Source organism: Chelon labrosus (genome assembly GCF_963514085.1).
Source record: "Chelon labrosus genome assembly, chromosome: 3".
Classification (NCBI taxonomy): domain Eukaryota; kingdom Metazoa; phylum Chordata; class Actinopteri; order Mugiliformes; family Mugilidae; genus Chelon; species Chelon labrosus.
This window is the reverse complement of record NC_140339.1, coordinates 27610368-27636480: the sequence shown is the minus strand read 5'-3', so window position 1 is coordinate 27636480 and position 26113 is coordinate 27610368. Positions and strand designations below refer to the sequence as shown.

Here is a 26113-nt window from a genome sequence, read left to right as displayed (position 1 = left end):
TGTTTCAGATTTTGTCATTATATAAGCTGTTAATTGCTTATGTGTGTACTTTGTATTTGAATTATTTATGTTGTCGGTATACTTACATCTGTTTGTCTAGCCACCTTTCTGGAACAAAAGCAGTTCCTGATCATGTCAATTAAACACGTAAGGATATTAATGCAAGTTAATATAACGTCCTCAAGTCATGGATGCACAATTGTTTGTGTGTGTGACTTTTTTTTCCAATTGACTGAGACCACCCAAGCAAGTGTTGACATTTTGTTTACTCTCTTGTTTTGTTGGCTCCCTCAACAAGTAGGAATTAAGAATCCATCCTGGAACACGCTCGCCCTCAAAATAAACATATACAAACTAGCTGTCTAGTATAACCACTGGATGATGTCCTTGGCTGCTTCTGGTACCCTGTAGGTGATCTGTCTTCCAGATGTAGCAAATCGCAGCAGCAGATGGCTGAGCAGGGTGGAGTCAGTGTCTCTGACAATTCTCACTGACATTCAGGGATCATTGCGTCCTGTTTGGGAGACGGATCTTCAGCTTCATTTTTAAAATCTATGATAAAAAGACAACTTGCATTATGGAGTAGAAACCAGGAATGTTCCGATTGGTAGCACAGATCAGTATCTCTGTCTTTTTGGTGAGCTATCAGGTCACCTTATACATGTAATTCTTTTAGTACCCTTTGTAAATTCCCATCTGGTTTTGGACCTTTCCTTAGTACAGCTCTACTAGAGGGAAAATTGAAAGGAAAAATGACGCTCAATAAGTGTCTATCTAGTCAGTAGTGATGGTCAGTTGAATCAATCGATTCTTCCGTGTGTGCTGACGGAAAAGATTTCAGTTTTCTGATGAGGTGTCCTGCTGGCACAGCCACTCAGCGCTGCCTATATTTTGTTCAAGGATCTTTCCCAGTTGGTGGAGGATGGCGTTTCAACCCGGGTGTGTCGGCTGGCTCGGCGTAGTAAAAGCAAAAGAATCTGAAAATTGCATAAAAGGAACACGACATCTGTTTAATGAAACGCAGTGCCAGTAGTGCAGGCACTTTGAGAAAACTTGTTCGCTGATGCTGTGTATCACCGCCCCGGTTTGTTGGTCAACGTTGCCATTTTTCTGCTTATGGAAACATTGTTAGTCTGCAGTACAAGAATGTTGTGGATTTTGGGCAGCGTCTAGAGCACCCACCCACCCTCAAATTCCCAGTGCAAAGACAAGAAATCCAAGCAGAAACGGTCTGTAGCAGGGGCGTTTCTAGGATCAGACCTCTAATTGTAGAGAAGTACATAGTGTTTTGCAATTGATACATCTGTAAAACGACTAGAATACTCAATGCGTTACTTTTAGAAACAAATGAAATGTCTTAAACCCTGCTGTTTTGACTTGATTGTCATCATGCTGCTTTATCTCTGTCTTTTCATATCTCTTATCTGGTCTGCTCTAGCTCTCCCCATCTCCTACCTCCCAACAACTCTCCCTGTTCTTGTCTTCCCTCTTGTACCGGGCCTGACTATGTTCACTCACATAAGCTTTAAGTGGGCTTCTGGAAAGCACACATAGCATCCATGAAATACATGTCAAATTATTATGAGATTTTTATTTTTATTTTATTGTTTTTCCACTTCACTCTCTACCCATTTGCTCACCTCTTGTACAAGCTCTCTGTCCCCTCTCTCCCCATCCTCCTCTCTTCCTCTTTGCAGTGACAATCACAATCACTTCAACAAGAAAATGATACTTAATGTGATTATAAGTAGGGCAAATAAGCTGAGTATTTGTGAAACAAGTTGAGAGGAGGTTTGGCAAACGCCAGTGTAATACACCTCTTGATTATGGGAAATCTTTGCGCAGTCCTCTTTCTCTTCTTTTGTGGGCAAATGGCGCCAGTTGGTTCCCAGAACACATTTTGATGCTGAGGCCCAGAGAAGCAGAGAATATTAAAACAAACAAAAAAAAATACTGGGCGCACTATAGCTCTAATTTTGATGAAGGCAGGAATTAGGCTGAAAACCAACCAAAAGCTCTTTTGTAATGTAATTCATATCATATCGGTTTTCATCAAGTGCCATTTAATTGTTAGTTGAGGTACATATTTAGTCAACATTTTTCTAAATCTATTATAGCGAACGTAGTGTCAGCAAATACCCCTTAAAGAAGTTAAAAAGAAGCTCAGTTGTTTTCTACTTTAAAGGATAGGTTCTGGTCCCTTGGATCATATTGTCATGTGACTTTAGATTATCCAGTCATGTTTGTTCATTCTGAAAAAGGATTCAAGAGCAAGTTCAAAAGCAGCCTTGTGGTTTCTGAGTGTTAACTGCTTTTGCAGTGAACTCTGGCTCTGTAACTTTGCAGACTTTTTACATCCGCAACAAAAACCATATAACACCAAAGAAAAGGGATAACCTCAGGAAGTGCCTCTTTAACTTGTTTATGTAGGAGGAATAAACACGTTGTACTACCAATAATCATTTTGCCGAGTTTCATTGGTGTGTGTTTGTTTCAGACTAGTACATCCTGTATGTATTTCTACGCAGCAGGATTTGTACTGGTTTTAATACTGTTCAAGAAGCTCAGAACGGGACTAAACTTTGTTGACACTCTTCCCATATTGAGTCTATTAATACATTTTCACATAAACTTTCATTACTGTTTAAAAAGCGATGATAGATACCACGGCATAAAGAGCAAAGAGAAAGGCTAGGACGTCTACTGAGCTGTGAGGAGCTCACAAGCCAGTCAGTCCAATGGTCTAAAAACCCATTTGATGGGGAACACGCAAGGCAAGGTGTTAATATGTAAACATGACATTTAGTGACTCACCGTGATCTGCATTTTGGTGGTAGAATAGAAACATGTATGTATAGAGAGGGAATAGAGAGACAGTGTGCAACTCTTGACCTGTCTTTCTAACCTGCTTGACAACCTAAAAATCTCCAATCCTTTTCTAGTGGCCCTTTCACCAGTGTCATCGATGTGTTTCCCCGTCCGCTTCTCTCCGTTTCCCCTTAGTTGAGTCTCATTTTGTTGTTCTGTACCAATACAAAGTGGACAGTAAGTGGACTAAGCACACTTATTCCTGCGTGTTTGTTTTTAAAAGGCTGTCTTGTGTTTTTCAGCACAGCTCAGGATTAGTTTTCCTGCCATTCGCCCTCATCAGAATCAGACTGCAGATAGTACAGCCTGGATTACACTTTACTTCAGGATTCCAGACCCAGCAATTGTCTACATCTGCTTTGTCCTTTATTTCTCCTTTGTGACTCAGGGGACATTTGGCCTGCTACCAGGTTGAAGGAGTGTGCGTCCACAGCAGTGCACTGTCTGTGATTGTGTGTGTGCACACTCTCATGTGCAAATGTGCATGCACGTGGACATGAGAGCCGTTTTAATTTGCATGCTGCACAAGTTTCCATGTTTGTAGCTTCTAAAGCTGGCAGTCTAAGCTTTTGGCAGTTTTGCTTGTATTTAATAAATGGTTTGTTCCCCATTAGGGGAATGAAAACTAAAACTTGTGTCAAAAGGATGTACCGAGAGCTCAACTTGATACACTTGAACTGCAGAGTGTTCAAGTGTATCAAGTTGACTTCTTCGTAAATCCTTTATAAAGCATATTATAAACATAAACCTGAGGGAGCTGTGGGGTTTATGGAACATTTTTTATGAAATCATCTTTCATACTGTGGATATAAAGAATCTGATCGTCCATGTTGAAACAGCTGTTTTTTGTGTGACCACTTCAGGTGAAGAAAGATGTGCACTGTTTCACATGAGCTTGATAAGACTTTGTCTATTAACAGCTACAAATTCTTATGTAAGGGTGTGCACAAGTCTTGTTTTATTGTTTTGGTTTATGGCAGACCTAAAATATATAAAAAGAAAGAGCAGGCTTAGCTATAGCTCAGTACCGATCCGATCATTTTAGAAATGCCTGGCCCCCAATACCGATCGGGACATCCCTAGTTTTCAGTAGCATAGTATAGGCACATATAGGTTGTATATTGCATTTGTCTTTTTGTGTTTTATATATATTGTAATATGCATGGGATCCATTGATAACAATATTGATTAGTGTATAAAGCACTTATATAGCAGAATGGAAACTACAGACCCTTGTACAGCTGTTGTAGGCTCCGTAGCCTGGAAGCCAGGGGACAGAAAGTTGGTCTGGATCAAACCGTTTGGGCAGGCTTTATGTGGAGAATGCATAGAAGAGGAACAGCGATGTAGTCATACATGTCATGTGAGCACCATGGCGATTCATATCTTTAGAACAGAATGGCTCTGAGTGCTTGTATCCAGTTGTGGAGAAGTATTTTTTTCTCTGTATTGGTTGAAACATGCCCCATAATGAAATTCAAATGTTTTTTTTTTTTTTAATGCAGAGCTTTACCATCACGTATCTTTCCATCTCTGCCTTGGAATTTCATCATCTGATTTGCATCCACAGCTTTTTTTTTTTTTTTTTTTACAGAAGAAGCGAAGGAGCTGTGTCTTCCATTTATTTACCTAACTGTAAACTCAGCCTCTCTCAGCCTTTTTGAGTGGGAGCTTTGAAGATGTTTAGCCCTGGAGAAAAGGCAGCTTTTTTGGCTCTGCTTTCACATCGGCTCTGGCATGTTAAAAAATGATTCAATAACGTTACGTAATGATGAAGACGATGATGAAGCAGATAGTACCAAATGTAGCTGTTTATATTCCTAACAAAAAAACGAATAAAACTGAATGCATCTTTCTGAGCAACAAAGATAGACTTATGCTGATGCATATGTGTTAGCTCTGTTTTATCCCAATAAGTGCAGTTGATTTAGGACTTCGTAGCCCATCTCTAATCTGAGTGATTACCCAACACTTCCTCTGGAATTTTTTTTTAAAGTTGCATAAGGACCTGAGAAAGTATGATAGATATCACTCTAGATTGTGTTTAGACTCTTTTATAGCCATTATTTGTTATGGTTTAGTCTCTATCTTTTTAAAGTGTTTACTTTTAATCTTCTGAGTGTACTGGGTACAAACTACAACACTACTTATTAGGTCTGGGTTTGAGAAAATCCTTTATAAATAGATCTGATCTCAATATTTTCATAAAATTGGATTGGGATTGGATTGCATTCTCTCGTTAGAAATCTCCCTGCAGTCTTGAAAGACAGGATTAGTTCACGTGTGACGGAGATCCAAAACACGACAGAAGGTCCAACTCTGAGGGCACCATCAGGCCTGGAAACATTAATTTCGTGAAAATCTCTTTCATAACTAAGCACTAAACTGAAATATCTCTAAATGAATCAATATTGAATCTGATTGAATCAAACTGGGACCTTGTGAATAAGAATCAATCAGTTCAGGATATCATTAGTGACACACGGCTCTACTTCTGATGGCATTCAGTAGTGAGTGTCAGCTCTATTCGTCTGTCATCTGCTCCTCTCTGTTTCTCCCAGTCCTGTTGAATAAGTCATGACAATGTGATACAATTTCACTAGACTATGCTGATCTGGACAATGACACCCCTCATGCTTCTCCCTCTCTCTCTCTCTCTCTTTCTTTCTTTCTGCTGTGTTTAGCTCTGTGGATTAGATGAGGCTTGCAGTCTCAGAAAGTTGACCCTGTGTGAAACCAGTGCCTGCTACCATGTCCTGTGAGTGTTCAGTGCATGTTTGAGTAAGTGTGTGTTTCTCTTTGCATGTAGGGCGTATGCCGCGTGGAACCGCAGGATGTGTGTGTGCATGAGACACAGAGGCAGCGTCATAGTTTAGGAATGTACTGTGTAATTTGCTACAGTGTACCCTCTCATTGCAACACCTGGGGTCCCATGGTGCATGAGGCTTTTTTGTTTGATAGTTTTACCTAGACATATGAGAGAAGGAGGTTTTTTTGTTTTTTTTATCCGGGGTTATCCAAGGTTTACAGACATTGTGGGTGTAACAGTAAGTCTACTTATGGGCTAGGGTCAGATTTCCTAGAGTTTTTAACATTGGCCTTAAAGCAGCAGTTACAGCTTCCCATCGTTCTTGCACTTTGGGTGACCTGATCACAAGTGGAAATGTCTAATACAATTTAGGACACATCCAATGGTACTGAAAAATCTAGTACTAATATGAGTCCTTAGTGATGCAATTGCAAGTGGCAAGCTTTTATTATTATTATTATTTCATTGAATACATGTTCTTGCAGGACAAAACCATTGGTACAGGTAGAACATCTACAGAATACAGGGGATTATGATGGGCATGACAGGCTGTGATTTTTACATTTTTTTAATTTACTTTTACTCTTGAGTTGAAGTTATTTCCTTACTGAGATTTACAAAGCAGATTGCTTTGTAGAGAACACTATTTTAGAGAAACTATTTGTTTAGTTATGTGAATGTCCCCTGATCTTTTAATATTCGGTATTGGCCGATCCAAGTCCCGATTCGATCTTAAATAAACAAAATGTCCTCTCCTGGAGATTCTTTTCTTCTCTTCTTTGTGTTCTCCTAGATGCAGCTGTATTACAGTTTTTTTCAATCGCTAACAAGCGCTTACCCATACTAAAGATATTTTTTCTAAACTCTTAACACAAATTCACGCCTACAAAACACAATTGGCCAAATGGATAATTTTCTTGTCAAAAACACATTTTGTTAAATATATACTAACTCTTCATTTCAAAATAGAACACATCTTTCTCTGCACACTCCAACTTTATACCGAAACACTGGAAACATGACTCAAAATGAAATTATTCTGTCAAAGAATAACACTTGTTTTCACTTCACAAGGTACATGCAATGAATCAAAGTACACCAGGTTTCAAAATACTGGCTATCGTTGACATTACAAAAACTGCATAGACTTTTATGCTTCAGTTTTACAGGTATTTGCATGCAAAACATGCAATCCACTGTTTTTTACACTAAATTTCTTGGTTGGGAACTGTATGTCCACATGTATTGTTCACATTCAAAAGCATTCCAGTAAAAAGCAAATCATTTTTTTTTCCTTTACTGTTTACTACAGGAGGTACAGTAGAAATACTGTTTACAGTATGATAGAACAGAAAAAGTTTAACAGTATTGCTTACAGTACAGCAACAAAATATCCATGAAACACACAAGAGCATTCTGAACAAAAAATACAACAGCAAAAAGCCCAGATAAAAAGGCGGGGGGGGGACTAAAAAAAGCACAAAATTACTGTATCTAATCTTTGCGATCTTCACGGTTAGGCCACATGTTTTCATCAACATCGCATCTGATATTATCCAAGGTGATGCACCTGGGATAAAACCGCTTGGTGTGTCGGATCCACCCTTGGCAATCATCAACTGTGATGTCCCTGCAGCCAGCATCCATGGCTTCAAGGAGGGACATCTGGTCATGTGGCTGACGGTCATAAACCTTCCACCTCCATGCAGAAAACAACTCCTCTATGGGGTTGAGGAACGGTGAATAGGGTGGAAGGAAGAGACGTACCAGTCTTGGGTGGTGAAGAAGTAAACTTTGAAGGGACATTGAAATTGACACGTCTGGGGCAATTCCAGCCATATGTTGATCTCTCCTGCCTCTGCTCCCCTGCTGATCAGAGTTTCCTGATCATACTACCTGAGTGTCACTCCTTTGTCCTTTTGTCCTTTTGTTCTGACCACGTCTGGGAGCCACCTCTGCCCCTCCGCTGAGTTTACCCTCCTGTGTAATGTTGCCCTCGACTGACCAATATGCAACCACACCTGGGGACAGGGTATATCTGTGCTCTGGCCCTACATTCAGGGTCAGTCTCCGGTCTCGGACCCACTCTGTGTCGGTAGGCTCACCACGACCTGGAACTCCAATAAACTTGCACCACTTCAGCAAACTTGGAACTAGACTTGGATTGTTTTTTTTCTTCAACAGTGGACTTCAAACCATGTTGTTAGCGATTGAAAAAAACTGTATTATCAGCTGAGATATGTTGTTTTTGAACTGATATCATTGCAGAAGAAGAGGTTTTTATACTGTATCTAAGGTTTGGAATATTGTTTTTGCTATTGTTGGATGTTGTGTGTTAACATTCGTACATAATACAAAAACAATCCATAATTTTGTTGGGAGGTACAGCTGGTCTGTTAAGAAAATGTAAGCATTGTGAAAATGTGTTCACTGACTGCATATTGTGTGAAAACAACATGAAATGTGTGAATGGTATGGCCACAAAAGACCGATGCTGTGCTAATTGTGTTTAGAGTTTTGAAAATGTGACCACTGATTGGACAAACGCTTGTTAGCGACTGAAAAAAACTGTAAATCCAATAAATAGGGCTATCAAGGAGTATCTTGATATCTTGAGTTCTTTGCATTGGTGAGTACTTGCTATCATCCCCATCCCCATAGGGAACCAGACTGGACCAAACTGTGTTGTTGGTGAATGGTTACACCCTTAAGAATTATTTTTGGTGTGTGTAGGTGTGTGCTGTGTTGTGTAGCTGTACATTAGGTCTGGGAGAAATGATATGTATGGAAATGAGGAAAAGAGCTAGAGAAGGAAATAAATAAATAAATGCATAAAAGACAAAAAAGCAAGCAAGGAAGAACATTTGGAGGATTGTAATATTAATCCCAATGATAATCTAGATAATAGCGATGGATAATGGTATACTAATATATAATATGAAAGTTGTCAAAAGTACATTTTGCCGCTCTGAGCTGCCCCCATACCCCAGGCCAGGAGAGGGATGACCCATCACTAGATCTTTTTTTAAAAGCTTCCCCCAGCTTTAGTGACTAGCTTTAAGTAAAGTTGTGAACACACCCGAGACGCATTGATGAAACACGGGACATTGAATCCTTTGGAGGTGGTCTGGGCCACTGGTGACCACATTGCTTTAGTAGTGTGATCACACATTGCGTCCTGGACATATTGACGGACCGCCGACTCAACTGACGTTCTACACTTGTGTTGTAACATTAGCGATGATTGTATTGCATTTTCAAAAATAAATAAATAAATAAAAAATCATACTGTTGGTATGCAAGCACAGAGAATAGTCAGTAATCCAGAAGAGGTGCTCATTGATATTTATGTGAAAAACACATAACTTGAGGGAGGAGGTGATTTGATGGATTTGCAAGAAGGTCCAAAATGCAAGATGTCAAAGGTGCTAATAGCACCAATATAAAAAAGCAAAAATAACATCTACAGACGCCAAACTTACAAAGACTGTCGCAGCAGCATTTTCATCTTGGCTGTTGTAGACGTATGTCTTAATATAAATGTGTCAGTTCCAGATTGCACACATTAATAGACGACAACTTAGTATGTAGCCAAAGACACCTAGGTATTCAGTGTGATAGAAAATAAAGAAATATTTTGATAATTTAACAAAGACAGTTAAATTTACTTGACGGTTAATTGAAATTTCCTCATTACCTACTAATTGATGTCCAAACTTGGTGGTGTAAAATGTTGAATTTTTTGTGTGGTACAAAACTCATAAAAATGACATAACCCTGCTAACATGCTACAGCTGATAGACAACTGGTGCACTGCCAGAAGGTTATGAGTTGAACCTGCTCTCTAGAATGTTGCATGGCTAATAGTGTTGACCTGCTATTCACTTATATTTGAGTTTGGCACTCACACTCAAGGGGTTCGAGGGCTCTCCATTCCAAGAGTGTTCGCATATGTCGTTATGTGCTGTTCAGAGGTAAATAGAACCGGAGCCATTACTTTATTATACAAAATGGACAAGCACTTCAAAGCCACTTGAGTAAGTGCAATATCTGAGCCAAATAACTGTTTGTCCAGCAGTCAAATCTGAAGTGTAAACTCACACTGTAACAACAGATAACCCATTCTTTTATACTTACTCCATACTCATTCGGTCCAGACAGTAGTCCAGAGTTGGGTTAATGCAGGGATTTTTCAGTTATCTCTCTGATTTTAAGACCATATTTGTTCTATAACTACAATTTGAATGTGTGTAAACAGCAAGACTGCTGCTGCCAATAGACAGTATGGTCCTTATTGTATGTTTCTTCCTGTGAAATGTGAAAAGGAAATTTCTCAAGCTCTGCTTTGAAGTTTGGAAATCTCTCACTAGCAGAATAAATCTCATACTGGACTTATTTGACTATTCTTGAAGGGCAAGAGTACTGACTCTAAACATGAGCAACTGTGGTTGGATGATTGAAATATTGAATCTGTGAGGGTTGGTGCTGAACATTAATCAGTCAGGTTTGGGCTGTATAGCATATGGTCAGCGAGGACAGATGTTCTGTGAAAGAGTTTATTATCCCGTAGTCTGTCCCACACATTGGCTTTGCATTATATGGGCCCTGTGATGACAGAGGAGAGGGGTCACATGGAGGGCATGCAAAGAAAAGGGGGAAAGCTGAAGAAAAGCAGTAAAAAACAGGCAGTGATCAACAGCTCTTTCACCTTACATATGAGTATGCAAATACTGCTTGAAGGCAGGCTTGAGGCAGTGTGGTCCTATCCTTTCAAGGCCTCAATGATTTAGTGCTGTATATTTCCATAATGTTTTGGGGGAGACAGATTAAGCAGGGCTTACAAGGTTTCTGCAAGACAAGTATGGATGGATATTATGCCACATTTCAAAACTGAAAGAAAGCTATAAAATATTGAGACTTAGTCTTTGAAAGCTTGGAGTCTATTTATGAAGGTTTTGTAATTTTGAAACTCTTGCATGATGTTTTGTGCGGCTGGTTGGATAAGTTTAAATTTTCCAAGAGGCTACCATCAGCCCAACAAGCAGTGACTGCCAATATATTTGCAGAGGTAGATGTACCGGTCGCTTAGCTACCGCAAACACTATTATTAATCTTTGTTCATAGTTCTTTAATTAAACAGTTGCATATTTATCATGTATCAACCAGCCCTGAAGTTTTAGTTCATCTAACCACATTGTGGTTTTAGTTCATGTTTAAATCTAATTAAACAGAAACAGCACGTCCCATAGGCTACAATTAAACACAATAAATCACACTGAGATCTTTTACATGAAATAAGATTTAAAAACTAGTTGTCCTGCCACAGACTGGAGACCTGTCCAGGGTGTTCCCTGCCTCTTGCCCTGTGACAGCTGGGATAGGCTCCAGCCCCCCCGCAACCCTTCAGAGGACAAGCAGTTACAGAAGATGAATGAATGAATGACTAGTTGTGTGACACTATTTGATAAATAGTCAGCTGTAAGTGGAGTGGGCTTCGCAATAAACAAACAGATGGGAATGATGTGTCTTACTGATTCGAACAAAACCTGAATAAATGGCATGCAGTACATAAATACCTATCAATTATAGCAGTCCCTTGTTGAACGGTATTTGCAGTTTAAAGCAGGTCTTAACATGTCCATTCAGTTCAATTCATTTTTTTTATATAGTGTCAATAATAACCTAAATAGTGTTAAGGTGCTTTACAGCACTCACAGCCTGAAACCCCCAGATCAAGCTCTAAGGCGAGGAAAAAATAAGGAAACCTTGAGCAGGATCCAGCTCTTACGAGGGGCCCCATCTGTTTGTGGTCGGCTGGGTAGAGAGTCAGAAACAAAAGAGGGAGATGTGAGAGGGAGACAGAGGAGAAGAGAGGAAAGGAGGGAAAGAGCATCAGAAGCAAACAGATGAGTTAAAGTACAGTATAAAGCATTCATGCAGCAAATAACTTGATTCAAACAAGAGTAAATGATACTAGGTGAAGGATAATACATGGGAGATTGGTAATGGATAAAAATTAATAGATAGCGCTAGTATTGATGTCTCACTACCATTTTCCCGTATACAGTATCCTTCATCTAACCAGGTTCTTAAGCCCTCTCTAGTTTATAGTGCAAGACAACACAGACTGCAGGCGCTGCTTCAAGTTTACATCTATAATGCAGTTCTGGTTGTTCTAGACTGACACTTGCTCTGGTTTTACATAAAAAGCAGGTTCTTTATTCTAGACCAGTTAAGCATTAGTGCTACTCTGGAACCAGATGTTTCTCCTGGCCAAGGTGTGGTTCTTTTGGCGTGAAGATCTCCGTGAAGAACTGATTAGAAATTAGGAACCAGTTAAATACCAGTCCTTGAACTGTCTTGGTAGTGAAGGGGTAAGAGCAAAACCAGTGGTGGAAATGTCTCTGATAAGTTTAAACAGAGTCAGGATTTGCAACTTCTAAATTACAGTCTCTCAGATTAGTATTCTTTGAATGTCACATTTAATGATTAATGCCTGGCAAACCTCATTGCTGCAGTGTTTCTTTAATTGATGCTTTGCATTAAGATGCACCAATGGACCCGGCTATATGTGTTACTTCTGACATTTGAGTAATGTTCCAACCTGTTTCTGTCTCCAGGATGATCAGTGACTGAAGAGGAGGATGCTGTTCTGAGCCTCTTTGCCTACAATCCCCCGTCGCTTCACCCCTGTTACTTGTCCACATCATTACCCCCATCATGAATCATACTTCCAGCCCCCACCTATCTGAAGGTGGTAAGTCGGTTGGAGGTGGCCTGCTGTGCAGCCTGGGTCTGGGATCCGATAGGGGGATCTGCTCCCCAGACAGCCTCACCCACACCCCCAGCCCTACCGGAGGAACACCCAGCTCTAGCCCCCCGCTGCTGCTGTCGCCTGGGCTTGGGGGTCTCGGGTTGGGGGCCATGGGGGACGGGGCAGGCGGCGATTGGGAGAGCAGAGAGGAGCTGAGGCTCAGGGAGCTGGAGGAAGCTCGGGCCAGGGCAGCACAGATGGAGAAGACCATGAGGTGGTGGTCAGACTGCACCGCCAACTGGAGAGAGAAGTGGAGCAAGGTGGGCTGTTGTTCACTGAAACCAGGAAAGAGATCATTTATAATATGACTCATACCTCATCACATTTTCATATTTTTGTGCACATATTATCATGATCTCAGCAAACTCTGTAGACATTTTGTAAAGCATTTAGCAGTAGCAGGGTGTATACTGATATTCTGAATGATTTCATTTGTTATTAGGCTTCTCTGCTAGCCCTTTTTGAAATAAATCTACATATATAGATGACCATCTGTGGATGTATTTCCCAGGTCCGTGCGGAGCGCAATCGAGCACGTGACGAGGTGCGTCAGCTGAGGCAGCGCCTTGACACCCTGACCAAGGAGCTAACCAGTGTCCGGCGGGAAAGACAAGAACTTGCCTCAGAGAATGAGACCCTGCGGCAGGAAACACTGCATCTCCGTGGCGACCACACGGCGGCACCTCCTGCAGCCACCACTTCTCCCTCTTCCTCCCCTGCACACCCTCGTTGTGCTTCCTCCTCCTCGTCTCCATCTATCCCTCCCTCCTCCCCGGCTTCCTCAGTCGCTTCCTCTCAGGTCCACACAGACGGAAAGCCGGGGGAGAGACCACCAGGTTCTCCAGAACCAGAACCTGTAAGAGATGTAGACTTGGACAGGAAGAGGATGGGTCAGCAGAAGGTGAGTCTGTGGTGTTCATTTAGATAAGTTCATTTTATTTCCGCTAGAAGGTCCCGGGTTCGAATCCATGGGCCGACTGGGGTCTTTCTGTGTGGAGTTAGCATGTTCTCCCTGTGTCTGCGTGGGTTCTCTCCAGGTACTCCAGCTTCCTCCCACCATCCAAAGACATGCTCATTAAGTTAATTGGTGATTCTAAATTGGCCGTAGATGTGCATGTGAGTGTGAATGGTTGTCTGTCTCTCTGTGTTAGCCCTGCGATGGACTGGAGACCTGTCCAGGGTGTACCCTGCTTCTTGCCCAATGACAGCTGGGATAGGCTCCAGCAGACCCCGCAACCCTTAACAGGAATAAGCGGTTACAGAAGATGAATGAATGAACGAATCTGATGTGCTGGTGTTGTGATTCAAAGCTTTTGTTTTCTTAGACCTGAAGACAAAAACATTCACAGATAATAGCCAAGGAAAATGCTGCAAAAACAAATAGCAAATTGCTGCCTGACTGACTTCATTTTCCAAAGTAATGTACTTCCACACAGCACATAAGTTTAGTTGCATGACTTTGGTTCTTCACTGATTTTTGCTGCTATGACCCTAGCCAACTGGCACTAAAACAGAAGAAGTTTTTTTCCTCTTCTTCTTCATTTTCTTTGGCAGCTTTGCCGTCAAAAGCCATTAAAACAGAAGAGAAAGAAGAAGTCTTGCCACTACAGGGACATGGTTTTGCTTTATGGCAGAGCTAAAATAATAACTACAAAAGATCGGGCTTGGCTGGAGCCCATTCTGATCCAGTGTGATCGTTTTAAAAATGCCTTGATAGGCCCCGACACCGATCTCCTGATACTGATCAGGACATCCCCATCTACACTGTAACTCAAAAGGTTCAGTCGTTAACTGTGTGGAACAAAACGCCCCACAATCCAAAGTGATATTAACATATTAAACATACAAACTCCAGAAGAATATTGTGCCAGAGCATTCAAAGAGCATGCACTGAGAGGACAGTGGTTTCTTCCCTTTTAACCAGGAAGAAACCGCGGGCAGGTCAGCTTATATTGTGGCACCTGTCGGCTTAGTAGAAAGTAGCCTAGTAGAAAGACAGAAAAAGTAGGAGTAGCTCAAAAAAGACAGGAGAAAACATAACTGCAGCACATGATACAAGCAAGATAAAACAGATACGCGGTGTATGATACATACAAGATTGACTGCGGATAAAATGGGAAGAGCGGTTTTCAAAGAATTAAATATACCCGCTTAGTGGGAGGTAGTGGTTATGATTATAAGCAGAGCGCTGAGGCAGAAAATTGTCTGTGATGATAGTCCTTTGTAACACAGTAGTCTGGCATAAAGTATGAATATAAGATGTTCCATGAGAAGAGTAGAAAATTGTGTGTAACGCTTTGGTAGGAATGGACCAGCAACAAACGCTGGACAGATTGATGAGAGCAGCAGCCGCAGGTCAGAAATGCATAGCTCCACAGAATAATAAAACTCAGAAGCCAGAGACATTTGGAGATAGAGACAGAGAATGAATGACATGCAGTAAGGGCATTGTGCATAGAGATGCATGGAGCGTGACAGAGAGGTGAGTGGAGGAGAGGCGCTCGGCCCACCAACAGAATAGTATTCTCAGCCTACAGCAGCAAACGTGGCATGGATGATGGTTCAGCATCACGTGAACCAGCTCTTCATCTTCATCTAAAAAGAAAGTTATGAGCCTCATCTTGAAAGTAAATAACGTCTACCTCTCAAACCCAAAATGATAGTTGGTTCAACGGTAGAGATTCCCGATGGCTAAAAGATATATCTCCCATTCTGCACTAGTACGCCTGCAGTCTGAGAGCAAAGTCTTCTTTTGAAATAACATGGTACCATGTGTTTTTTGTCATTAGAGGATTTTATATGCAAGTTGAAGCCAACTGGGCTTCATTTTGGTTCTTGAGGACGTTACACCCCTCATCCAAGAGGCTTCATCAGTGAGTGGTGCCATGAGCTTGTGGAGTGGTTGTTAAGTGTGTCCTTTTTATAGTGTAGGTTTGTGCAATTCTTTCTCCATACAACATTGATTAGCTTGTATTTGAGATTTTCTGGAGATAATGCTTCTGAATGTCTCACACAGTCATGTCTGTACATGGAGCAACAATGCTGTTGTTGTTTTGCTCATCTGTGAAGGTTCTCAGTCATCCAGGTCACCACGGTAGGTCCAAAAACACCAAAGAAGGGCAGCCGGATTTGAAGATGTTTCTCCTCTCATCCAAGTACCTTCTTCAGTACAAAAAAACTGATGGGGAGTTGGGGTTTAAATAGGAACATCTGTGGGTGTTACTCATCAGAAACTTGATGACTAGTCTCTGTTAGCGACTAGATACTTAGCTGGAGTTATGGAAAACTATTTGAGCCTGTCCTCTTTCTCCAATGAATGATTCTCTAATGACCCATCATCAGTCAGAGGCTCCAGTCTCCGGTCTCCGGTGTGAATAGGTGTGAAACCTCTTTGGGACAGAAGTTCAGACTGTATTGTAAATTAATGGCAGATTAAATATCAGTACACCTCCCCTATTCAGAGAAGGATTTTCCAATTTGTGCATGTTATATTTTCCTCTCTTTTTTAACTTAGTGAAGGCCCAGCTGTCGTAGCCACGGGTTTCATGTGCCTCTTTATGTGTGTGTTCTTGTCTTGCTGGGCACATTCACAGTCCAGTGTGTAAGGTTCTGATCACCCGTAGCTTAAGCCCCAATGGATGGTACTACATTCGGGCTGTACAGTTCATGGGTAACCAGTGTCTGCAGAGGTGGTCTTGGAATGGTGGTTAACACACAGCATAGCCTCATTTCCTGTCTCTCCCCATTGTTCTGGTTCTCACACACTGAGTACTTCCACATGTGGCACAGTAAGTCTTCCAGTCTTCCAGAGATCTGCTACACACTGGCTCCCTCTGTTGGGGATTACGTGTAATGACAGCAGTATCATCACTGTTTTCCATGTGGTATATCTCAACTGTCACTAATGCAAATGATGAAACATGTAGTTTGATCAAACATGCTACAAGTTTTCATGTCTAAAACTGGGAAATGCAGCCTTCATTAGTATTGATGGCATGCACATGTCGTCAACACCGAAAGGCTATCATTAACTCAAAGCATTCATGAATTTGCACTTTGTAGACTTGTAGAAACATATTCCAGTGACATCTAATAATGGCAGCGACAATTTGGGAGACTGAAATCCAGCTTATTATTGATGCTACCCTGCTCTGACAGCATGATATTGTCAGTCAGTCTCTTTCTCAACCAGGGACTAAAGTATTTCACCCCGCCATTTTTCTCTCAGCCCACTTTCTTTGCTCTCATTGACTTTGTGTCCCTTCTCAGCTGATCCTGTGAATGGTTTTGGTGGTCAGGTATTTACAGAGAGCCAATGTTGTGTCCTTAGTGTGTTCAGTTAGTTGTTCATCCTTGGTCCGTAGTGTTTCAGTCGTATGTCTGGTCAGGCCAGAGTAGAGCCGGACAGATTTTTTGGGGAGTTAAATTAAAAAAAAAGAAAATAACTTTCCAGCAATGTACGAAACAAGCTAGACACTGCTTGACTTCACCCACCCCTCTCTGCTCAGCGGTAGTGCATACTCTGCTACAGGTGCTGCACACAGTGCTGTGAGTATCATTATGAAGTCAGTAATAGAGTCTCTTTCTCAGATATAAAGCATATACTCTGTAATAGGCTAAGACTGACCAGTGAACTAAAAATATGAACTGGACAAAAGCTGACATGTGATTGAAGGAAAGATTTAAAATGTGCAGTGTAAGTTTGTACAGACATTAAAAGTCCCTAGAGGATGTAGCGTGCTGATTTTGGCAATTCCCTGGCTTTTTTAGTAGTGTCACTATTAGGTCAGAGTTATTACCTACTAGAATTATAGACATGAAACTTTACACATGGTAATGGTTAACAGTAAATCCAAAGGACTTTGGTGTTTTTTTATGTTGGTTTATGACCAAATACTATATCTTCAAAACATTTTCACCAGAACATCATTACTTTCTGAGACCTCTGAAAGTCTGCATTACAAACATCGTAAGGAAACACCCAGAGTTATGAAGCCTGTGGGAGACCAGGCACTAATATTTTACATCTGGCAGATGCTGGAAAGGATATACAGTGGGGAGGCATTTATATCAATATTGTTTCAGTGCCAAATCAGACAGATTTACTGTGTGAGGAGGAGTAAGAGCTCTATGTTTCCACTTGCATTTCTGTTTATGCCATTAAATAGAATGCGATGTGAAAATGTTTGTTATGGAAACCCACACAAAGTGCTGCCGTGAGAGCACGTTGGCAGAGCCTCAGATAAATGGATGAATGAGAGACTTTGATTTACGGCCTTGGTGTGGAGGGACAGAGGGTGGAGTGGAACATTGTAACATTAGAGGCCTTTATTTCTGACAACCCCTTCAAAAACAAACTGAATGCATACAAGAGAGTGTAGGTAGTTTGGTTTAAATATGAAACCAGCACCCTGCTGATGTTTCGTTAGGAGCTATGGAATATGGGGAGAATGCTTGTCAAATGAATATTGCAGGAGTGTGAATCAATAAAGACGAGAGTGAAAAAAACTTCACTCGCAGATGCTTATAGGATTTACAGTGACTGTTAATAGACAATTAGTTTCATCCATCTCATTTAAATCTGCATATCCCTTTCCTGTAGTCATTTATTATACTGCTACTCTAACCTTTTTATATGCCTGTATTTGTTTGAATTTAAGGGTAGCTCTTTTTATTTAATCTCTGATATTTTTTGTTGTTGTGTAACAGGCATAACAATGTCACTTGGCTTTGACAGTGCACTCAACATGATTCCCTGTATTGTGGCATCTGGATTTCAATACCTTTGATATGAACTGACATATCTAATTTTCCTTTTTCCTGCCTTATTTCCCGCTCTGTCAGGACCTGGAACTGCTGGAATCCGTCCTGTGTCCCAGGAGCCCAGGCGCTGACGCTCAAGATACCTGGAACAGTCATGGCGGGAGCAGCGACGTTAACGTGGCCGGCTCTCGCTCGTCCTCCGGACTAAGCCGGCAAGAACGCAGCAGGCAGCTGTGGGAGGACATGAGCATGGTGGAGGATGACTCCAGCAAACTTAACGCCCTTCAGCTTCGCCTGGATGAGTCACAGAAAGTCCTGCTGAAAGAGAGAGAGTAAGAGAAATGGAAAATTCTAAACTGATGGATATGATATCTGAAAGAACATAATGGGATGTAACTTTCACGATGATACTATCTGCTATCTCTGCTACCTTTTAGGGGGAAATGTACTTGACTCCTCCTCTACATTTGTATAACATACTGTATGAATATAAGTAGTACAGTACATTCTAAGAAAAATAAACGACAGAACAATACACTGATCAGCCACAACATTAAGACCACTGACAGGAGAAGTGAATAACATTGACCATCTTGTGACAATTCAATGTTCTGCTTTGAAACTTTTGGACCTGGCATTCATGTAGATGTTACTTAGACATGTAGCACCCACCTAGACCAGACCAGACACGCCCACCCCATAGCAATGACACTCCTTGATGGCAGCAGCCATCCCCAGCAGGATGCAGCCTGACACAGACACACACACAAAAATAGTTTAGGAACAACTCAAAAATTCACTCCAAATTCACTAGATCCCAAACTGATCCAGTATCTGTGGGATGATCCACAGAGGCCCCTCCCCTCAACCCATAGGACCCAAAGGCCCCCAGTAACAACATTCTGTTACTAGACACCACAGGACACCCTCAGAAGGCCCATGTCCATTCTCTGATGAGTCACAACTGTTTTGGAGACACAAGGGAAACCTACACAATATTAGGAAGGTGTATGTTTTAAATACACAATTGAAATTGTGTACACTACCACTTGCTATGGTCCATTCTGTTCATCAATAATAATGATACAGTTTTAACAACATAATAAAGTAATAAAACGGGAACGTCTGCTTTGAAGGACATCAGTTTTAAGGGAATTTTCCGCATCAACATCATATTTGATCTTTTGTGGCTCTGAGAAAACCAGTGTAAATAAAATATTGGTTGTCTTATGGGAAATGTCAGTTTAGAAAAAAATATGTTATGTCATTCACCATTAAGTCATCCTAAAAGAGCCCTTGTAATATGTAGTGCAACAGAGCACAATCATGTATACATCAATCAACCAGTCAATCAATCGAGGAAAACTACTTTTGACCAGTCCCAACAAGGCACAATGTTCCTGACATTGGCTGTCTCTAACAATAACCCACCTGAGCAGGCAGACTCTGGTTTCAGATCACTAATGTGTGTTGTGTTTTGTATCTTTCCCAGGGACAAGTTGGCTCTCAGTAAGAGCATTGAGAGACTGGAGGCGGAACTCACTCAGTGGAAACTTAAATACGAGGAGCTCAGCAAGAGTAAACAGGAAGCCCTCAAACAGGTCAGACACCCATGTAGTTTACAGGCCAGTAGTCAAAACAAAATATGTCTGCATGAGTCTTCTGCTTTACTGAGCACGTTGGGTCACAATCTATCTTCTACTTTCTGTCTTGACAGAAGGGTCTTCCTACAGACGGTCTAAGTTTGTAGTGACTAGGGGATTTATTTACCTCAATTATAGAATGCAACAGGCTAACACTAGCCGAGCACACACTAGCCACAACGCTAATGTGTTTTCAGCTCAGACTTGGCCTTCATTTTGAATGTCACCTTAAACACGATTGTGACCGTTCAAGATGCAATTAACAAAAGGGCTCACTGGTTCAGTCCTTCATGTCACCCTCAGAATAAATCATTGCAGCTTTTCTGATATTCAGACCTTTTTCTATCTGGTCAAATTTCTACTTGTTAGTTTAATTTCCGGCTAAATAAATGCCATGCTAAACCTGCAATACTGTAGGTGCTCATCATTGTCAGTATGTTAGAATGCTGACAAAAACAAGTTGAAAATGCTGCTGTGAATCAGTACAACCTGAGCACGGAAGCAGAGCCTTGTCGATGTGCATTTGCCTTTTTAAGTAAGAATAATTTACGTTGCACTGCATTAGTGTCATCAGTAAATGCCACGGTACATCTACAGACTGCTACTAAATGATGCTAATGTTGCTTCATGATATGTAAGATATGTAAATAATCAGATGTTCGGATTCAACTGTACCAATCATATTAAATCATATCAAATCATGCATGTCCATACAAAATGTCCAATTAAAGACCTCCTTTCTTTGACATACTGCAATTTCCTTTATTGCGCTTTCTTTCCTTTCTTCCCATGACAATCTTCAATATGTGCCTTGCATAGATGGAAAGAAGAAGAGAAGATATTCAAATATACTCATAATGTTTCAATTCATTGTCAAATTCTTGGGGCATTAAACACAGAGGCACCCAAAGAGAGTAGAGATAAAACATAAGCCCTCTGAGCTGAGCTGAAACACCATAATGTACTGTCCTCTTGACCCTGAGGAACAGCAGGGCTTCCTTTGACATGTCCATAGCCACAGGGGCCTTAAATAGGGTTGCACCTTAGCTCTTTTTTGTGTGCGTCATATGTGTCAGGGCTATATACAGTGTACGTGATACACCACTCGGGGGCAGTCCAGACCTGCAAAGAGGATAGTCGTAAAGTGATGCACACAGCAGCCACATATCTCACTGAAAGACTGAGTGATCAAATCTTTTTTGATATTTTTTAACATAAGCAACCATGGTTGCTTATGTTAAGGTCGAAGTGTTGAAGGAGGGATGAAAAGGTTTGATAAAGAAGACCTTACCTTAATGCTTGTTGAATCAGAACATGACTTAAATACCACCAAAATACTAGTTCTAAGCACTCACTGCTGGTGTTTTTTAAGACTCAGAATAAGCAGCGTAAAGGACTTTTTTTCTTTTTTTAATGGTTTAGTACTACTGATTCATTGCTCTTGTAGTTTTTTCTTCTCACCAAGACTTATTCTAATATTTACAAAAAAAAGGCAAAATAAATTACCCAGCCCTCTGACCTTTGGACCCTTTTTCTCTCCCCTGATGTTATTTAGCTGAACCTGCTGAAGGAAATGCACCAGGATGAACTTGGTCGCATATCTGAAGACTTGGAGGATGAACTGGGAGCTCGAACCAGTATGGACAAGAAGCTAGCTGAACTACGAGCTGAGGTGAGGGGGCAGGGCAGGGCAGCAGATAAAGGAGTGTACGAGAGAGCAATAGCTAGAGGCAGCAGCAACAGCATAAAGGCAGAATGAAAGATGTTCTTGAATCATTTGACTACAGATATGGTTTAGGTCTTTTTTTTAGTTTTCCAAAACCATGACAAATCCAAATTTGAGACCAGGAGGCACAGTTGTAGTCTTAGACACTTCTCTACATTTAGTAAATGATAACTGACTATACATGGTATCATGGTATTAAGCCATACACTCTTACACCTTAACTGAAAAACACAAAAACCTGTTCCGTCTGTTTCTGTCTAGTTCATTCACCTGGTCCTTATTCAGAGTTTTACCTAAGTTCTCTGAATCTGAATAAGTGATTAGTGGAGGTAAAAAGTAATTATAACAAATGATTTTTTTTTACATTCATGTACTCATGTACTGGCTTCTCTGAGAATGCAAACAGACCGCCTCATTGATTTTAGCTTGGTTTATAGTGGCGTATCACTTCTACAGCGTACATCCAGCGTAACTTGACACGCACTTGTGGTCTGTGTTGCGACGACCAATATGCATTATGTTGGCGTGTCTCAGAAGGGCTGAGAATTCTCTCTGGTTCAGCCTCCTACACACAGTCTACTCAGATGTCTTCTCTATGTTCTGTAACTGTTGATTTATTAACTTTCGTCTCCAACACATGTGGAAGTGCAACTCAGTGGTTCCACTTCTCATAACCAGAACTATACATTGTTTGGGAGGGGGCTACAGTTTTGGAAATGTAAACTGTGACCTACATCGTGCAAACAGTAACCTATTGTATTTTCTTCCATTATCATATTTGTGTTACAGTAATAGCTGTCAACTTTAACTGTTATAGGCGGTTTAGACTTCTGCATTAAATCGACGCAGAAGCTACGGCGACAGCGCAGACCCTAGCGCTGAGGAGGTTCGGAGATACAGACATTTGTATGACTCGTCTTCGTCGAAATTTCAAATCCCGACTGACAAAAAGGACACAGCGCCAACTAGCGTTTTTACAGAGCGAGCCAGACTGATGAGCGTACAAGTATAAATGGCTCGCACCGGTGCAGGCTGCTTGTGTACGTTATGGCGTCTATGTCCCTCACTACTCTAAAAGTGTCTTTACTCTTCTGTTGCTCTGAGACGTAAAGACCCATTCCCCATAGATGAATCCTATAGTGACAATTAATTCATACACAGAGGATCAAGGCCAGGGTGATCCATACATACTCCAATGTATACATACTCAGGGGTTCTGTAGCTGTTGTAGTCTTCCTACAACCTTGAAATTTTTATAAACAATAAGGACAGCGCAATGTCCTTCAGCAAGAGTGCACATTACCTGGTGGATCTGTGGGCATTGTAGCACAGTTCCAGAAAATACACCTGTGCCAGCTACGAGATTTAGAAAGTGACAAGATTGCAGGTGTAATATTACTTTATTGATCTGTTTCGCATGTTAAGACATATGTCACCAAACTCTGGACAACTACACACACTACTGCTCAGTCATAGTCATATAGCCGCAAAAGCCTTACATGGAAACAAACTATATAGCAGTTCAGTTAAACCAAACAGCTTCCAAAGCCAATGAATGGCTTTACCTGGAAGGAGAAGAAGTAAAAGAATTATTCACTTCGTTCACACATTCACAATCAGAATGACTACTGTACACATACAACGAAATTACCATGGCTCTCCTTAATAAAAAGACTACAAACATTAGCATATAAATGACACTGCCACCCTACCTCCCTCGAACCCACATATAAATTCCACATCCACATACCCTTACACTCCCTGCCTCAGCCATGCACAAACCCAACCACTCACTCATTATAAATATAAAGTGCAATTCAGTCTTGGGGTAGCGTCCAGGGTCCAGGGAGCAATTTGGAGGTTAGGTGCTTGCCTTAGCTATGCTGTTAAAACACTGCTGGCTGTTCTCTACATCAGTTCTAGTGTGATAACAACGGCGACAGCGCAGACCGCGGAATATCACTAAAACCCATTATTTCTTTTTTTTTTTTTTCTCTCTTGAATAATCTGGGACTATAATAAAAAGTGACCCTTTTAAAGAGGGGCACCACACGTGTAGATATGTAAAGGCATAACTACAGTTCTATCAGGTGATATTGACTATAATAGTGTCATCCGTGAATGGTCTTTTTTAGGGCAGTAGTCACATAGTAATGCAGCTCCTACAAAGGATGGAGCCAGGAAAATTGAGGAAAACTGACCTGTACATTTGGGTGTGGTCAAAGTTGCCTTGAGCAGGACTAATCAAAGCCATTGCAGAAGTACTGTAGTTGTAATATCCACTATACTGACACGATATGAATGGTTCAACTGGAGCAGCTGATTTAGCCAACACAAACCACTCTCTAACTTATACGTCACCATCAGCATTGATGGAACATTCTACTCTAATATAATGGTTGCTGTGTACCTCTCAATCAGATGGAGAGGCTGCAGGTGGAGAATGCTGCAGAGTGGGGGCGCAGGGAGCGCCTGGAGACGGAGAAACTGGCCTTGGAGAGGGACAATAAGAAACTGAGGGCTCAGGCTGAAGATCTCGAGGAGCAGTTGGCCAAGAAACGCCGGCAGGCTGCCTCTGCACTCGACACTGACCTCAAGGCTATCCAGAGTGAGCTATTCGAGAGGAACAAGGTGGGCAGGACAGTCCCTTTTACTCATTTAGGTGCTTTCATTAGTCTTGTGGATGCTTTAATTCACGTTTTTCAATTATTAAAAAAATGTATTTTCTTAATGCGCCAATACATACACAATGAAAACTTCTTGTTATATATTGGGACTTTGTTCCCTTATCTTGTCTTTCCATTTTTCTTTCCATGTGTGTGTAGCTGTGTGTGAGTGTTTCTTAGAAAAAAAAGAATGGGAAAGGTTGATTGTGTTTTTAGTAATAGTGTAAAAACAACCGTATTGATCTGAACAGGACAAGAGATTAAGACAAGACTCTGAAAGCTCATGGGAACACATACCTGCAAATTATGCATGATCAATAAAAGAGAGTCTTAACCTTCAAACAGCTTTTTGAAGGAGGATTAGTTAAGCCAAATCTTTCTTTCTGGGGAAAATGCTTTTTACAGGTTTTGTAATCTTGGGTATGTCACACATCAAGAGAATTTTGGTCAGAATGGTAATAGCCTGTGTTTTACTTTATCAGCTTCCTTGTCCATGCAATTTATTTATTTATGGAGATCGGTACATTTACAATGCCACCATTTGTGCATCCACAATAAATGTCTTAATATTATTGAATCTTTTGATTTCAGTGTCGGGTTGCACTCAAGTGTTATCACAACAAGGGAAACCCTGCTAATTATATTCACTTAAACCTCCTCATCAGGCAATGTACTCTATACCGCAGTTGGTCTCTTCATCAGAGAAAGAATAGGAGCAGGTCTCCACCAAATACAAGTGGTGAATAAAAATAACACTGTGTATGTCAAGACAACAGAAGTACCGTGTGTGTGTGTGTGTGTGTGTGTGTGTGTGCGATGTGGCTAAATCAGCTGTGGATTTTTCAGCTTATTCAACTAGACATTCAGCTGATGTTGAAGTGACTGGGGACAAAGTCAGTGAGAGAGATCGCTACGATCGCCTCATCAGCTTATACTGTAGAACCAGTGCTAGAGAAGAAAACTGGAAAATGAGTAAAAAGAGGGATCTTCTCATTTGACATCTTTATCTAATCTGAGAAATCAAATACAGAAATATATTCACGACGTGATCATCTAGAATGAATAAACCATACACCAACTGATCAGCATGTTTCAGGAGAAGCCTGCTGTGTAAAATGGTTTGTAGCTCTTCCTGTCTTCCTAGCCTCTCACCTAAAAGTAATTTTTTTGCGCAGCACATACAGTAGGCTATGTGCCGGCTGGCCATAGGTTGTAGTCTTTGCAATGTGTTCTAATGCAATTTTTTGGCTCTCATTCAACACGAGGTGACTTCCCTGTCAGTCTTCCGTTGCAAGTAGTTGCAAGTAGTTCTTTAAAGTTAATTTACCCTTCCTGATTGGAAGGAGCCGCCACTGGATTTGTCTATATTATTCTTTGTATCTGAAGAGATGTAGCAGCAACAACCAGGGATGTTCTGAACGGTATTGGGACATCGGTATCGTGGCAGATCCAGTCATTTTAAAAATGATCAGATCGGATCGGTACTGGGCTTCAACCTAGCCTGACCTTTTGCAGTTATTTATTTTACATCTGCTGTACTTGAAAAGCGCATCCCTGTAGCATCAAAACGACTTCCTCCTCTTCTGTTTTAGTGGAAGTTATCTTGCGTCAAAGCTGCCAAAAGAATCGACTAACTTCACTAAACACACAAGCTGTGTGGAAGTACTTTACTCTGGAAAATGAAGTCAGTCAGACAGCAGTTTGTAAATGATGCAATGTGGATGTTTGGCGAGGTGATAGTCGGAGTGGGAGATCGTCATTCGATACTACCGACTTTATTAAACACCAAAAAAAAAAAAACGGAATACACTCAGGAATACACTC

General features: G+C 41.1%; 1 protein-coding gene across 3 annotated transcripts in view; it reads left to right on the top strand.

The window, feature by feature from the left end:
• Positions 1–26113, top strand: part of ccdc102a (coiled-coil domain containing 102A) — a 40891-nt gene that overhangs the window by 5616 nt on the left and 9162 nt on the right. For all 3 annotated transcript variants that reach the window (XM_084541028.1, XM_084541029.1, XM_084541030.1), the window contains exons 2-7: positions 12298–12751; positions 13003–13392; positions 18336–18586; positions 19747–19855; positions 21453–21569; positions 24045–24254. In XM_084541028.1, the coding sequence (XP_084397154.1) occupies positions 12398–12751; positions 13003–13392; positions 18336–18586; positions 19747–19855; positions 21453–21569; positions 24045–24254 (1431 nt within the window). In that variant the 5' untranslated portion in view covers positions 12298–12397. The remainder of the gene's footprint in view (positions 1–12297; positions 12752–13002; positions 13393–18335; positions 18587–19746; positions 19856–21452; positions 21570–24044; positions 24255–26113) is intronic.